Source organism: Bombus fervidus, chromosome 8 (assembly GCF_041682495.2).
Source record: "Bombus fervidus isolate BK054 chromosome 8, iyBomFerv1, whole genome shotgun sequence".
Classification (NCBI taxonomy): Eukaryota; Metazoa; Arthropoda; class Insecta; order Hymenoptera; family Apidae; genus Bombus; species Bombus fervidus.
In genome coordinates this window covers 11,785,314-11,802,103 of record NC_091524.1, presented here as the reverse complement: position 1 = coordinate 11,802,103, position 16,790 = coordinate 11,785,314, and the positions used below count along the sequence as shown (strand labels likewise).

The following is a 16,790-nucleotide window of genomic DNA, read 5'->3' as shown; positions in this document are numbered from 1 at the left end:
CACCAATCACTATGCTAATTTATGAATTACGTTTCAGGAAATAAGACAGACAGCTATCGTTAGATATGTGAGAAATAACTTATTTCATGATCGATATCCGAATAACAAGTAGGAATGATTTAACTGAATCAAATAGTTATGCATAAAATTTTAATTTACGGGATTATTATCGTCTCGTGCGATGAATCATTCTGTTTCGTATATGTTTAAGTATCTATTAATTATGACAGAGGGCTCCTTTGTCATTTCTTACAATTTAGGATTTTTTCCTAAGATCCTTATAATTCTAGAGTTACCTTTTTTAAAACAGGGATTCTTTCCATTTTCTTTTAAAAATAGAGTAACTAGCTGATATTGCGCAAAGGCATAATTGACTTAAAAAATGTTTGCATTTATTAGATTTTCACTACCTTATTATAAAATTCGCATAATTAACGATATATAAAGATATTAAATGGAAAATTAGAAGTCCTGAACTAAATATATTTTATTAAAAGTAAGCTTAATATTCTAGAATTATAACGTAATTAAAAGATATGTATATATTTCATGACACGAGCACATAATAATGTAATCATTACAATAATAGTAAGCGTTAAAGCGTTTGTATATAATTGCAATTACAAAAATTGATTGTACTCTTTTATGATTTGTTGCTGGTCATACATTACTCAACAATTCAAAATAGAAGGTTGCATTTAAGATGAGGGAGAGTATGCTTGATCGGCTAAAAACTTCTTGCCGATCTATTCTATTTTCGATTTTAGTAGAATAAGGATATACTGCGGAAGCTGGCCTTTTCTTTCTACTTTACATAGAATAGAGAAACTTACATGTTTACGATGTTGAAATAGACTGTCCCTGACATTATATCAATGACTTGTTTCTTATTCGCGATTTGCATATAATACAGAAGAAATAATATTTGCACTAGATTTTTCTTCTTAAGCTTTTCCTCTGCTCAAATTCAATTAATTGCCATACTATTTACCATATTATTACCATATTTGATACATCAATGTATGTGCTACGTTATTCTCAAGCATATAGTTTGGAAAATGGGTTATTTTAATAACGATTGTTAGTATGAAATATTGATTAAAATATCTACTTATATACACGTGATCAATATCTTTTTATAATACGTAATTGAAATATTTTTTACTTTTAAAGACATGCAAGTGGCAAAGACACGAAGTGAAATTGAGCCATAGGATCATATATTTTATTTACAATAATTTCTCATCAACAATGTTGGCATTGTTGGCGGTAGTTAAACATGTAAAATGCACTACGCATGTAAAATCATATGCTCATATAGCTATGTTTTTTTCCATATCAAAGTATGAGAAATTATAAGAAAATATCATTGAAGAATAGTGTCAATCATTAATCTTCTCATAATTTTTATTACTTTATTATCTGATTATTATTAATCTAAATTGGTGTTGAGATATATAATAATTGCATATAAAAAGTAGTCAAACGAAAGATAAATACCATATAAAAGATACAAAGTAAATTACGAAAAATATTAAACAATTAATTAATTATTATATTTATTACAAGCCTCTTATCGTCATTTGTTATACTGAAAATTATCATCGAAACGAAACACGCAGTTTATCGACCGTGGAAGTGTTCGCGGTATCGTGTCGGTATTGTGCCGACCAATGTGAGTATCGATTACACGTGGCTCGTGGCACGTAGTTGGCACATGTGTCGCGCCAGCTGATTGGCGCTTAGTCCTTGACAAAGTGTCAAGTTTGGCGAGCAGGTGGTGCTCGCGTGCCACCGCATTCGTAATGGCGTGCGACGGCTAGGAAAAGGGCAACAACGCGCACGAGTGCTCGAGTTTTCGTCTGTTGTAAAAACGGGAAGTGCATTGGTGCGTGCGTGACGTGACAGTATCGTGAAAATGACAACGGCGTCGAGCATCCTGCCGTCGTATCAGCGGTTCGTGAATGGTGTGCCGGTGCCCCTGTTCTCGAGACGGTCGTTCCGCCCGCGTGAAAAGTATATGATCTTGTTGGTGTTTTTGACGTTCGGTGTCGTGTGTTTCGGTACGTTCTTCTTTCTGCCGGATTTCCGTGCGGGCACCGGCGGCGTCGCAGTGAACAGTGTTTACCGTGTGTACCAGCACATGCAAAAAGCGGGACCGGAGCTGCTAATACCGGCGCCACCTCGTCTGCAAGGGGGCCTCAAGGGGTCTATGGGTCATCCGAATGCTGTGCCACCTGGACACGAGGGCATCGATCATCAGGATGTACATCTTCTCGAGGACAAGCAAAAGCTGCAGGTCCGCGCGTGTGTTCATGCCTCGACGTTTCTTTCGCTTCTTTCGATTCTCGATTGCATTCGACTTTCGATTACCTAGCCTATTTGAAACCTAGCCGCGCTCTCTGTCTCTCGTCTGTCATCGTGTTCGCCTTGGTTATAATCGAGTGGTACCTTCTTTGACATTAACTCGACCACCTTTATTGCCACGTTGTCCTTGTTTCTTAATTTCGTTCCATGTGCTCGGTTCTTTCAGCTGTTACACGCTTTCCCGATTCGTTTGTTTACATGCGGCTATGACGTATCGCGGGTACACGTGAGCACGCGTAACAGAGCAAAAGTTCGCACGGTGCGTGATTTCCGATATTTTCCATCGATTCATGGCTTCGTCTTTCTCTGTTATTTATTCGACCTGGTTCCCGCAATAACGGTAACTCCTAACGTGTTTTCGATCTCGAGGTACATACTCGTTAACCATCGTGATGCTAGGCATCGTGCATTTTACTCGATTATCGATACGTCGATACTTCGAGAATCGCAATCATTATGGAGTTTGGAGCTCCGTTTCGTTAAAGTTTCGCGTGTCGCTTTTATAATTTCCTTTTTTGATTCCTTTTGCGCCGTAATCTGTGTCGTAATATGTGAAACGCGTGAAACGTCTTGCGTGGCCAGATATTTACGTACAGTGGAATATTGAAGTCCGAATCGATGGACTCGATCGTATTCTATCGCCCGCGATTTCTTAATCCTTCGGCGGTCTTTGAATTTTCATATCTCAGCCTTGTTCTTTGCATTACCAAACAAACAAGATTTGTAATGTTATAAAAAGATGTTTAACATAAAATCAAATCGAGAAGTCATGAATGTTAATAAGATTTTTTCATACTGTGTTCAAACTGAAGATATTTTCTAACGTTAGAAAAGTAACAAGTTTATTCAAAATGGCCGCAAGAACGAAACAGCGTTAAGCCGAGAAACGTATGTCACTGTTTTATATACACTATGGTCCATAAATCATGGAACGCTTATTACGAGGTACGCACTGTAGACACGTTACAATTACAAAATAAAGTCGATATCTATTATCTAAAATTAAATAGAATATTACAAGGGAAATTAAATTACATTATTACAGTATAGTTTGAGTGTATGTGTGCATCGCGTGTACTAAACGGCGAGCAAATTACGCGCATTGTGAAACGCGACTGTGTGAAACGCATTGGCCGGGATTGAATTATCTAATTTTTCGTCGAGCTGCGGGTCTGTACCGCGGTCGCGAGAACGAGTTTTATCAACGTTAATAGACTCTCGCCCTAAAATTTCAGAGCACAATTTCCGACGCATCGGCGCGACCCTCGTTGAGACACCACTTTTATCGCCACGTACATATGTAACATGACGCGTTTATTTTTAATCCTCCTACGATCCGCCATTTCTTTGTTTCTTAATCTCATCTTCGTTTTTATTGATTTAAGGGTCTGTATTGAGTTAACAAAGCGCAAACTTAAAACGAGATATCACTTTTATGGATAACGATTCTTTCATATTTTCCTCAAGCTTAAGAAATTTTCTAACAGAAGCGAAAAAGGGAAAAAATGAAGGGAATATGGTTAACCTGATTTAAAACATACACGAAGATATAAGCTGTTTATTGATTATCGTACTTAAGGGCCGAATGTTGCTTCTAGTCTATTACTTTAAAACATCGCGATATACGTGTATAGAGTGACTTTAAAGTATGATGACATTAAAGCGATAGAGTAGCGTGTAAGTCAATTAATTTTAAATGTAGGAGGATAAATCGTTTTCTATTAAGAGAGTGATAATTAAATTATAATTATCGATATAAGAAACTATAGAATATCTATTTATTTATATAGAATGACGCAAAATCACTTGTGTTTTACATTTCTCTCGCAACTCGTTTAAGATAGGAGAAACAGGTTTCTTATTAATATGAAACTGATATTAAAGTTATAGTTATTGATTTTAATATGTAGCAAAATAAAATTACAGATCATAGAAAATTAAAGAGAAGTTGAATTATATGATATACAGGATAATACAGGAGCAATGTAACATTGTCGATTCAATTGATTGAAGTTATAGAAAATCGAAAGTAGAGTAACGATACAAACAACAAAAATATTCTTCAATTTACTTCTTTTCTCTTCTTTCTGTCTTCAACTAATATTTAACACGATACATTTTTTGAGAAAAATTGTAACTTAAATAGTAACTTAATAGACACTTAAATAGACATTTTTAAAGCAAAATTGTAGTTTAAATAGATACGATACATTATTTTAAACTATGCTCGTAACAAACTTTTGTCGCAGTTTACGATATTCATGTGTATCTTTAACATTTCAACAGCATCTCACGATGTTTATTCGCTCGTTGGGAGTGTTACAAATCTACGTGGCATATGTAGAATGTTAAAGAACGCGGTGAAAGCGATATTAAAAGAAGAAAAAGCATCGAAATCGATGCGAGGGAAAACGAAAGGCATATCTGGTTTTATCGGCTAATTAAAGTTGACGAGCGTGAGATTGCAGCTTGATTTACGAGCCGATCGCGAATCGGTGCCCGTTTTTGCATTTGCCCGAAACGCCAACGCCCCTTGTTACCGTGAAATAATAGAATTTATCGGGGATTCGCGTTCAATCGCGTCGCGGACATACGTTCGACGAATGTTTAACGTTGCGAAACGCGTTGCTCCGTGTAAACTTTGTTTGCACCGTTCTCGATAACCGTTGCCAGATTTTCATTGTAAATTTTCCCTCGCGAACGAAATTTTACAGACGTGACCGTTCGTGAACGTCGATTATTTTCAAACGTAATAATTTTTTATGACAAAATTTATTCTATAAAATATATCTTTATCGTTTTCAAGTTATTATATTACTAGAATTATTGTAAAATTATAGCCGTATTGTTGCTCGTGTGTTATCACCTTTTATTACAATTAGATCGTCGACTTTTATGCATTTATGGGAAATTTATGTAAGAAAAAATATACATAAATACATGTAATACGCGAAAATATATAAATGTTTAGAATAGTGGATTTGTTAGAATGTCTAGCAGCTGAGAAAAATTGATTCAGATGTTATTTCATTAATTGCATCGATAAGAGTATGAATTTTGCATAAATATTCACGATCTATTTATAAAACATGCAATTGCGTAGAGAAGTAAAATTAAAAGCCAAAGTTCAGTATCTTAAGGATAAATAACATGTGCTAAACAGGAAGGAGGAAAAATGTTCTTATAGAAATGAAGTAAGAAATTAGTATTTTTAGAGCTATAACGCAATTCAGTATATAATAGATATCAATGTATATTTCATTTTTATATAATGAACCATAAATTAAAAATAATTTCTTATGCGATATATGATCCTATTAATATAATTACATTTTTGCTTAAAATTTCTCTTAATCGTTGAAAATTTCATGTTATGTTAAATAGTTATACAGGATGTAATATTAACACGAGTCGCAGGAGATTTGACCAACGGTCGTTCATGAGTTGGACTTATTGAAATTGAAGCGCGATTCTGATGATAATTTCATCGTGCAAGTAGAGTAATTCGACTGTAATTCAGCAGTCGTTCGCCAGTTTAACAGGTTTAATAGTCACACGTGCTCGATATATCGTGTTCAAATTCTACCTCTTGCCTTATAGCGTTGTTTAACATTGAACCGATGATCGAGCAATAGGTAGCGTTAAAATTGATTAATGTTTGTTTGTCGCTTTCAATTCGATCGGTCTAATGATTGCAAGAATACGGGATTTTAAAAGGAACACTTGTGAATTACGTTATCGACGTGTACTTTTCAATCAGACAGTTCGCTGCTTCTGTTACAGATGTAAGGTTCACATCGATTCGTTATCTACACGCGATCTTTCCAATTAATACACGTCGATTATGAAGTCTAATTTGCATAATGAAGCCTTGCTGTATGTTTTTACCTGTGCAATAATTGGCTACGATATAGTAAGGTTACGGTTACGATACAGCGTAGTAACTGAATTCAATTCTGTAGGTCAGTTGGTAAGAACGAAAAGACCTATAACTGGTCTTTAAGATTTGTTTAATCGAGACGTAATCTGATTAGGTAGTCAGATATAAAATTCAAAACTTTTCTAACATTATATTAGATATTATTGTCAAATGACAAACGTTTTATTGCAATGTTAAGTTACCACTATTAGATGAAGTATGTGTTCTTTAATTACCACGGATTATGGAGCATTAAGGAAGTATCCTTTGAGCTGTTTAGAAAATTAGGGTGTCTATCATTTTTTAAATGTAATATTGAAATAGATATTTTTTATTTTATAGATACGACAACAGAGCTAGGCGGTTGTATATAATTACAGTGTATATATTGAAAATTATAGTGTTTGTCATTTCTTGAAAGTAATTGCTTATATAAAGATCAAGTAAGATTAAGATTTGCAAAGTTAATAAGAATTCTATAAAATAAATAAGTAGAATCTATATAGGTAAAGTCAGGTACAAAATTGGACAAATTCGATGAACTTAAATAATTTGATGAGAAATGGAAAATGTCTTTTTGTCGCTTCAGAAAATAACTTTTTTCTAGTTTCATAAAATGAAATTATTTAGATTCTTTTGTATTTTCCATATTTGCCAGATAAGTTGCACTGTATTTCAAGGACTTGTTGATTTGCATGCCAACTTTTTATGTAACTTTTCAGATAACGAACAAGTTTAACGCAGTGAATATACTTGACGTTTCGATATGCTCATTTGAGAATCTCGTATCTCGAAACATTGTGCAAATTTAATTTAATGGAGGAAAATTATCGCGGCAGTGTAATTTTTCTCTAAATGATGATAGTAGATAAAGAGTGTTTGTTCGCTAGTTGATGAAATCCGTTGTATTGATTCCGAAAGCCGAACCGAAGCCTGATAAAATAACTGTTACATAACTATGATGTATAAGAGAAGAAATTCGGTAAAATAATACTTAATTAAGGAAGTAGTAGAGATTGGCGAGTAAGATAGAAATGATAAATAAGCTAGATATTTGTTGTTATTTAAAATACAGAGCAGAAATATTGACTTCGCCTGACGTAAAGTTACAATGCTTGTATATAACATAAATTATTTCGCAGATACGCGAGAATTTAAAAGGAACAGTAACTATTAATCAAAGTAATGAGTATGGTTAAGCTATACGTATAATGAATGGAAATATGGAATTACGATAGGTAATTTTACTTAACGTAAATTACAAGCATGCACGTGTGTTAGTACTGTTTGCGATATTTTTGTTAATAAACTGTTACGAGTGCCTACATAGTGCGTAGTAGAGGAAAAACGTCGTGTTTTTGTCATATGATAAAAATCAAATTTTTCTGGATTTGTAAACAGTATGGTATTTTAGATAAGGTAAATCTCCATTCGTAATTGTTTCACGTGCTCGTATGAATAACGCTCCAGGTATAACTATATTTACAGGAAGAATCTATATTTAATATAGTAGAATTTTACATAGATGTCGAATTTTACAGATTTTACGCTACGTAAAAGAATTTTACGGTGTAATATAGAATGTATTCGATGTTATTTTTATGGTGGATAGGATCGTAATCTTTGATAAAGGATGGAACGAATGCAAAAGGGTTAAATGAACATCAATTAATCAGAAGATGAGCAATCTATAAATCATCCGAGGTTGTAACAATTCTTCAAAATTGCACCTACTTTTCAAACAGAAAGTAAGATAATTTTTCATCAGTTTAAACACCATGACAAATTGAATTAAAACCATTTTTCACGTCAAACGGTGCAATACAGTTAGCGTTGGAAGCGTTTAATCGGAACGCAACGGAAACAAACAAAGTAACGCGTCGTAACGTTTCACCTTTCGTTCTCTTATAACGACGACTAGACGTTCGAGACTGTGGAGAGCAACGTTATCCGAAAGAAGCGAAGCGAAAGAAGCGTGTTCGAGCCGAGATTACGTTCGGATGGCGGTATTCGAATAAATGCGCGGTCCAAGATCTCTCGAGCGGTCTGGGGAAATTTGATTTTCATTCGTGCGGTCTGGAAAAATTTGATTTTCATTCGAGCGGTTTGGGAAAATTTGATTTTCATTGGAGCGAGGCGTATCACGGCTTCTCGCGTCCTTAAGACGAAAATTTTGTATAAACCGCGAGTGAACGTCGCTCGAAACCGGGAAAATGGGTAATCTGACCGAGCGTACGTTGATAAACTGTATTGTAAATGATTAGGAAAATAAATGGAATCGTTTGTTGAATAAATGGGAACGTTTCATGATTCAAAGAAACTGTGTCGCATGTTACTGACCTCTTCTCCAGCTCAAGCATCCCGTACCTTGAATAATTGACTTCGATGTTCCATTTCGTGAAAATTGATCAAAGTTTCTTCCAGTCATTGCATCGTTGTTTCGAATATTTGTCTTACTTTTTTACTCTTGATCAGATATCCACTTTTTTCTTCTTTCGAGTTAATGCCGAATATACTTAATTATTTATGAAAATTGAACGAATTTTTCGGAACATTACTTTTTCATCTCTTTATACGCTTGATCAGATACCCATTTCTTTCACGTTTCGAGTTAATGTTCGATATGTTTACACTACAGTTGTGTTTGATATCTTTGGAGTTTAGAGAATCAGCTGTTCAAATAGCTTTATAATTGAACGATTCGTTATTTAACATACGCATGGTGTCTTATTATAATGTTGTCATACAATTATTTCCCTGAATACAAGTTCTTCCAAAAAATATAAGGATGAAATTTCTCTGAATATATAGAACGAATATCTTTGTTAGAACAGAATAAATTTCACTGAAAATATTTCTTCGAATATTCGGAAACTAGACATCTGGATACATTATGATAGAACGCTCTCTACATAGAAGATTCACGTTAATAGAACAACTCAGGCTAATATCACTTTTATAATTTGTTTCACTAGTTTTTGTAGTTTGAAATAAAAGAATGGAATGTCTGTCTGAACAGTATTTTTAATTAATATTCTTTCAAAAACAATCAATTGTACGCGAAATCTATTAACATAAACATCATTTACTTGCATAAATAAGAAACACAATCCCAAATTATTCCAAACATTGAACCGAAGTTCATTTTCTTCGCTCAATTTTCTCCTCTGTCGCTCTATTCATCGTTGCCTGTTTCGTATTCGTTTCGCTCTGTTGGTCGCTTCAAATTCATAAATTAGAAAATCAGACATTCAGCTCCTTCCTTAAACACGCTCGAAAACGATCGAATCTCATATCGAGAAGACAAGCTTCTTCGATCGGTGAATTCTAGAAAGAGACTAGCTCAACGAGAGATCATCGGTTTTCTATCGATTCTCGATTTCTGTCCTCGAAATTCACGCATTCGATCAATTAAAACCGTCGTTCGAAAAATCTCGAGTCGCAATTCGATCTGGCCGGATTTTTAGGCGAAAATCGACGAGGAGTATCAGCAACAGAAGACGCTGGAGAAACCGGAAGTGAATGGTGATTCGCGTGTGCGTGCGAGTAGTTCATCGTCGTTAGTGCTTCACCGGAAGGATGACGTTCTGGAAACCGTGCCGCCTGCGTCTGCCAGTAAACTTCCTTTGACGGTCGGTGGAGAAGACAAAGACCCCATCGCCAGGGAACGAAGGAACAAGGTGAAAGAGGTGAGTATTTCCTTTTCATTTAGTAACAAGGTATTAGCTCGTTCCATAACAGGCTGTGGACATTTATACTATACTTTTACAAACATAATTAAAAAAAAATGAAACGTAGGCTCAGAAATTTATGCCACCTGTTAAATATTGTGACGGGTACTATATTTTGAGTGTTTTATATATCTTCACATATTGTGTGTATTTTGTATATTTCTGCATCTTCAAATTTTCTATAAGTGCATAAAAATTCGCAGTTCTTCGATGAATAATCTGTTAAACTTTTCTGGTATACGAGGTAATAATATTAATATTTCTGGTATTAAATATATATATATATATATGTCACTGCGAGCGATTTAAATATATTTCATATTATTTGTTTTTTCAGTAATTTCGTATTATTTAATTATCTATATATTTCTACAAAATATACAGTAATTTCGATATTCTTAAAAAGTGAAACCATTCTGAAAATGTGTGTAGAAATTGCAAGATATCTATTGGAAAGATATGTACATATAACATGTGTGTAATATAAATAGCCATCTTAAACGTATAATGAGCGCTAAATATGGTTCGACTGAATATTGAGATTTATTAATATAATGTATAATCGACTGTTTAAATATTTTATGATCTCTACAAAATACATACTTGCACTAAATATCTTGTAGCTTCTAGGTATATTTTTAGATATGTTCTGAATTTTATCAATGTAATTATGATAGTTGTGTCTCATAACAGTGCCAATGAAATGTCAAAATGTTCCGTGTAACAAACATAATGTACTCATGAAAGATGATTGCAAGTGTTCGAGTATATCCGTGAGTCACTGTCGTTGGAAAATCGGTAAATAAAATTAGCACACCGCATCGTATGCCAGGCGTTAAGCGGTACGCGAATATGTTGGAAAATAGACTTCGACGTGTTTTCAATGCGACATAAATTTTCAAGGAAACAGAGAAAAACAGAAACGGACAATGTAACTCGTTTCGCGTTGTAATTTGCATGAATTCGTCGGTTGTTTTTGTTTTCGTGGGAAATTGTATGGTGGAATCGAGATTGATCCATCAGCCATGCAATTCGCATAATTCTCCGGTGTACACCGAAACGAGCGTTTAACGGGCCGAAGTTATTTTTTTCTCTGACTGAATTCAGAGTATTGCAAGCGAATTCAATTGTTCTTTTTTATTAGGTCGTCCTGGAAAACGTAGTGCGTTTTCAAAGTCTATTTTTCGAACCGAAGCAAATAATGGAACGTACAAACAATCGGAAGATACATCATGCTATTGAACGTGAAAACATATCGTATTTTGAATGATGTATTAGCCACAGAATTTTAAGTATTTTATCTTAACTGAAAGTTACTAGTGGGCGTTTTAATTGAAATACGAGTTTCTTCTAATTTTACGCGTGTTAACTTTTTAGGGACTATTTATCACTAGGAGCATTATTCATTAGTTTCGTAGTATCGTAAAATGTTATCCATAAAGCCTAACGTAGTTAAAGTGTCCCTTTCAAAATTTCGTATTTTAATTCTTGATATACAACTTATTTAAACATAGGAGTATGTAATAATATACTATTACTTTCTCTAGAATAGTGTAATAATCATTCTATAAATTGTTATCCGCGATATTAAAAGGATTTTCGTTGCTTTCAATCCAACGATCGTTCGTGTATATTTTCAATCGACGAAAAACGAACGTTTCGATTGGTTTGTTTTTGGTCCACGTAACGGGTTTTAAATTGCTGCTCCATCGAACGAATCCTCTTTATAATAAACGACATTTCGTCGATTCAAACCCCGATCCGCTTTAAGCGGTAAATTTTTCACGACGATTTTCGTCTCTGCAAAGCATCAGGTCTGTTCATCGATCGCGTATTCATCGAATTTCCGGTAGGACGCTCATTTTCATGCTTTATGAATGGCTTGCCGCGCTATTATCTATTTATCGGTCTATTAAACGCTTCGTGCCATTCCAGTGTAAACGCTTTGGTTTTTATCGTCGGTTTTTAACGTCATCGTATCGCAAAAATATCATGGATCATTGATTTCGCAGATTTGTGCATCGCCACCGGCTCGTTAGCCTGTTTTTTTTTTCACGAATTTTTTTCTTTCTTTTATTCCTTCCCCCCCTCTCTTTTTGATTGTACGAGGTACACATTTCTACTCACTTTCTAAAATTGATGACGTGTTTCCAATTCATCCGATTCAATAGGAGGCTCTCATTCGATACCTCAAGCGAGATCGTACTTTGTGCTTTAAAACTATCGGGTGAATTTATTTCCTTTGAAAGTTGACTTTTATGTGTAACGCGAGCCATTTGGAAAGTTTGTATTTTCTGTGTAAAGCGATATTTCAGATGTTTGTAACGTGCGAAGGTTTAAAGATAATTTGAGAAATTATTTACATATGATTGTTATGTTTGTTAGATATTAAAGCGAAATGTTTAAGTACATAACTAGCTATGTCTTCGTCGATTCTCAATTTAAACTGAAATTGACGTCCTGTGAATCTGGTTATATGATTTATATACATATCATATCTTTAAAGATGTTTCAGTAATAAAGTAATGGCAAATTATTATTATTTCATGATTCCTCATGAACTGTAATTATTTTCTCATTGCCATACAAAATCTTTCTTATCTCATTTATCGCTTAAAAATCAATCAGTGATGATTGAAGCGATGAATCACGAAGATAAAGCTAAGTGCTTCGCGATAAAATAATTCCATAAGATTCAGTAGTTGTAACTTTTTATCTTGCGTATTTCTTTTGAGATAGAAATTTTACCGTGTTGTAGTACATATTTGATTTATTCGACTTACTCTAGATATATACTTGCAAGCAAGTTAAAAGTAAATTTTAGTTATTTAATTTTATGTACTTAACTCTCTTCGGTAATTTCATATTCATCGTATCGCCATACACTCTGGTATAATTTATTAAATTGTCACGCTTTATTAAATTTGGTGCTCTAGAATTTTTTAAATTACTAATATTCGTTATTCTCTCCTTTAATTATATTCCCCATATTTCATTTCACTTACATTTTATACGTAATATTATATTTAACCGACTAACTTATGAATTTATGTATACGTATAGAAATACGATGAATTTAAAGCTCATAGAGATCATTTTAACACTTTACTTTCTCTCGAATAATTCGTTGTACCGTAGAAAGGGATATTTTTCGTTAGTTAATCGCGCACAGGCTCGTCTCAATGATTTCATGCACACAATGCCGGCGTTTTCTCGCTTGGTAATTAAATTCAATCGGTTCTACACATATTCGCTAATGCAAGGCCGCAGTCGCATCTAGCTTTGTTCCTTTTATCTTTCATTACGGCTGCTTGTTCATCGCTCAATGAACTGTTGTGCACGTGGAAATATGCGAGCGTTGTTGCATCAATGGATCTGCAATCGTCTTGGAATTCTCTAGCCATACCCATAATTGTTGACAGAATATTTTACCAGCAGAGAATTTGAATTGAATTCTTAATTTTGCGATGGATTAATATTTTAATTTTTTAAACACAAATTTGTAACATTTCAAAAAGTAAACTTAAATTAAAGTAAAGTAAATTAACCTGCCATAATTTGTTACATATATTATAAGTTTCTAATTAAAGACCAAAAATTTAAATCTAATAAATTAATTAAATTGAAATTCAATATCTTGACAAAAAATCACACATTGCAAAAATTGTTTTTTTCATTAAATTAGATTATGGGTACTTTTCAAAGAATATATAAAGTACAGCCTTTTGACTGGACAAATAACATTCAAAAAAAAAGAAAAAAATTAAATCGAACTTGGAATAAATTAGAACTCTTCCTTCTGTGATCCTCAATTATTATTATGTATTTATTAATTGTCCCGCAAACTGTTTTATGGTAGGAACTTTGACAGAAAGCTTCTTAGGATTTTAAAGAAGGCAATAAGCTGCATAAAAAGTTCCGTTAATTCGATTTTTCTTTTTCCTTAACAATATAAGAAAATCGTTTTTCGCGAGGTACTTTCGCTGTTTTTCCGACTGGATTAAATTTTTACAGTTACAGCCAGCTTTCCTAAGAAACGTAGAAGTTACAGTTTTGAGTTCGTGGTCTTGCGGAAGGATTAAAATTTTCAACTGGAGGCGGCCTACGGTTTATTTAGTCGAGAAACTTTCGGTGGATTTCTTCTAACGTTTTCTCATTCAGGAAACTTTTACGTTGAGCGGCATGCAATATTTCGGAAGCAAGAAATCCAGGTGACGCGCGAAAGATAAATTACACGTTTAACGATAGAAAGTCGAAAGTTTTTTGTCCCTTTAAAAATGAGTAAAATATCTCATACCCTCGGACTCTGAACGTTGAACGAGTAAAATGAAGAAATATCACATGGCATTTCACTTTCACTGAATTGAAGTCGGAAATAGCGATTGAAAGCGGAACGAAAAATTTGAGAGCGGAAAATAGAATAATAATTTGTATCGTCGGATTCTTTTCATAAAGAAATTAGCCTTTGTGTTACAATTTTTTATATTAATGTTCGTAGTTTTTCAAATAAAAAATTATTTCAAGTACTACTTTGAAAGTATCCTGAAAAGAATGAAATTTCTATATTTCTTTCTTACTAATTTCAATTTCAAGATTAGTTACAGTTTCTTCTGTCCTGTGATGATCACCTCAGATTAATGTGCGATATTGTTGCATTTGAGATCCAGCATAGTTGCGTCTGATAAATAACGTCCAATGTCCCACCATTTCTCTATTACGATTCATTAAATTTGATCGAATGATAAACTCACCACAGTGGTGATTTTCCAAAGGTATTATTATTCATCGTCCGGTAAGTACCTACACTCTCTATTCCAGAGTTCAATCTCGCGCGAAGTTTGACTTACTCATCTAGTAACTAAGAGCTGAGGTCAACCTGCGCCCTCGTTAAATACTCTATTATGTAGGTATATAACCAAAACCTACGTTCTTGGTACTTAGTTAGTGTCAGTGGCAGTTACTTCATGTCACAAATTCGTCTAGTCGATTAAGCGCCTATTCGAACTCTGTTGTACTTCCTGTAACAGTAAGAAACTATCTTTGGAATATGCATGTAGAATATATAGAAGATCTTACAGGAAGATGAAGTTCGGTGGTCTAACTGAATGAATGCTTAATGAACATTTACTTTTACATAGAACAGAGTAATCAAATTGCTGAAATACGTTTCGAATTCGTTTCTTCTTCTTTTTATTCGGATAACATTGTTTTTATCATGATACTTATGAAAACAGCTGATGTTGAAGTCCAACTTGAAAATTGATCATCTGTAAAAATGTCGTTAATGTGCTTATCTATAAGAGTTAACGATAATGCATTTCTATATCTATGATGATAGCTGTAAGAGTGAATGATAACAGACTTTTATCTCTCGATAAGGCTTTTCAAAAATATATTTTTCTAAATCTAACATTTGTTAAATTCTCTACTTTATGTAATCGGAAGAAGAAGAGAGAAACTTTAACCGTTTGACGACAGTTCACTTGTTGCAAACACCTGACGATTAAATTCTGTCACTTGCCAACCCTTCTAAACTCACCTTACGATGTGTTACATCGATATGTCAAAATGCATTTTAAAAGGATACTATCGTATTACGTTTTTGTCGATAGACGAACTGAAAAGATTTTAACAGTAAGAGGTTAAAAATGTATGGAGATCTGTAAAGTTGAAAATGTAGAAAAACGAGCAATTGTGTAAAGCTGCAACAATCCACCAGGAGGGGATTCCAGTTTCAATTCCGGCTGCAACGACAGCGGAATTCTCTCTTCGTAGAGACATATCCGGTTTTCGAAGCAGATGAGTCGGCGCTCGGTGCAGTTTAATCGGTTACACGTAAACCGCGGCATCGAATCTATCGGCGCGTCAATTCCGATTCCCATTCCGGTGAACCGTTTCCGCTTGTTGGAATTAAACGCAGCCCTGTGAAAAGTTTATGACGCTAATCATGCTCGCATTCTAATCGGCCCGGTGGCGGCGATTGAAACGCGCGTTTCGTTGCGTTTTACGCGTTGAATCGCTGTCCGATCGATAGAGACCGGTTTGCTAGCTGTTAGCGAATTATTGTCAGGAGTAATTGGAAATAAGAGATCGACCAACCTCATCCTCTTGAAAAATCAGGATACCAAAGCCTTCGATTTACTGGGAAATCGTTCTTTTCTTAAAGGATAATGGCTGATGCTTTCCTTTCCATCTTTGGTATTAAATTTACTGCTGGACGTTGAAATCTGTTAAGAAATATTAGAAATATTGAAAAATATTAAAAATATTGAATTACGAGTTAGTCCTCGAGTAGCGTCGTTGCATCGCGTGATTTTAACAACCAGAGTCGAATTAAAAGTAAAAGGTATTGCTGTTATAATAAATTACATAATCGTCTAGAATAATAGCAGTTGTTAATTAACACTACGAAAGAAATATCGATCTTTTAATTATTTTTATTAAATTCCTTTTTGTTCCGATCCTTCGTTATAACGATATCTTTAATTTGGAGTCTTTTCGTAATTATCCATTCATGATCAATTAAAACACGAAGACTAAAGAATTTTATCGACTCAGAAACCTAAAAAGAGCATCCGTTAAGCTCCATATATGATAAATTATTCCCTCTTCACGTAAGAATCTATTTATGCGTCTGATTTAAGTTTCGTTGAACACGTGAAACATTTCCAATGCCATATACTGCAAAACATCGTTCCAGACATCCACGCGATTCAATCGCATTTACATTCTGTTTGTTGTCTTGAATATTCAATATACTTATTTCAGTGTGA

The 16,790-nt window shown here is 34.1% G+C and overlaps 1 protein-coding gene across 1 annotated transcript in view; it reads left to right on the top strand.

The window, feature by feature from the left end:
- Nucleotides 1-1,783: 1,783 nt before the first annotated feature.
- LOC139990240 (mannosyl-oligosaccharide alpha-1,2-mannosidase IA-like) overlaps nucleotides 1,784-16,790 on the top strand; it is a 137,263-nt gene continuing 122,256 nt past the window's right edge. Inside the window, exons 1-2 of the mRNA XM_072009332.1 lie at nucleotides 1,784-2,299; nucleotides 9,754-9,975. Coding sequence (XP_071865433.1) covers nucleotides 1,919-2,299; nucleotides 9,754-9,975 — 603 coding nt within the window. The 5' untranslated portion in view covers nucleotides 1,784-1,918. The remainder of the gene's footprint in view (nucleotides 2,300-9,753; nucleotides 9,976-16,790) is intronic.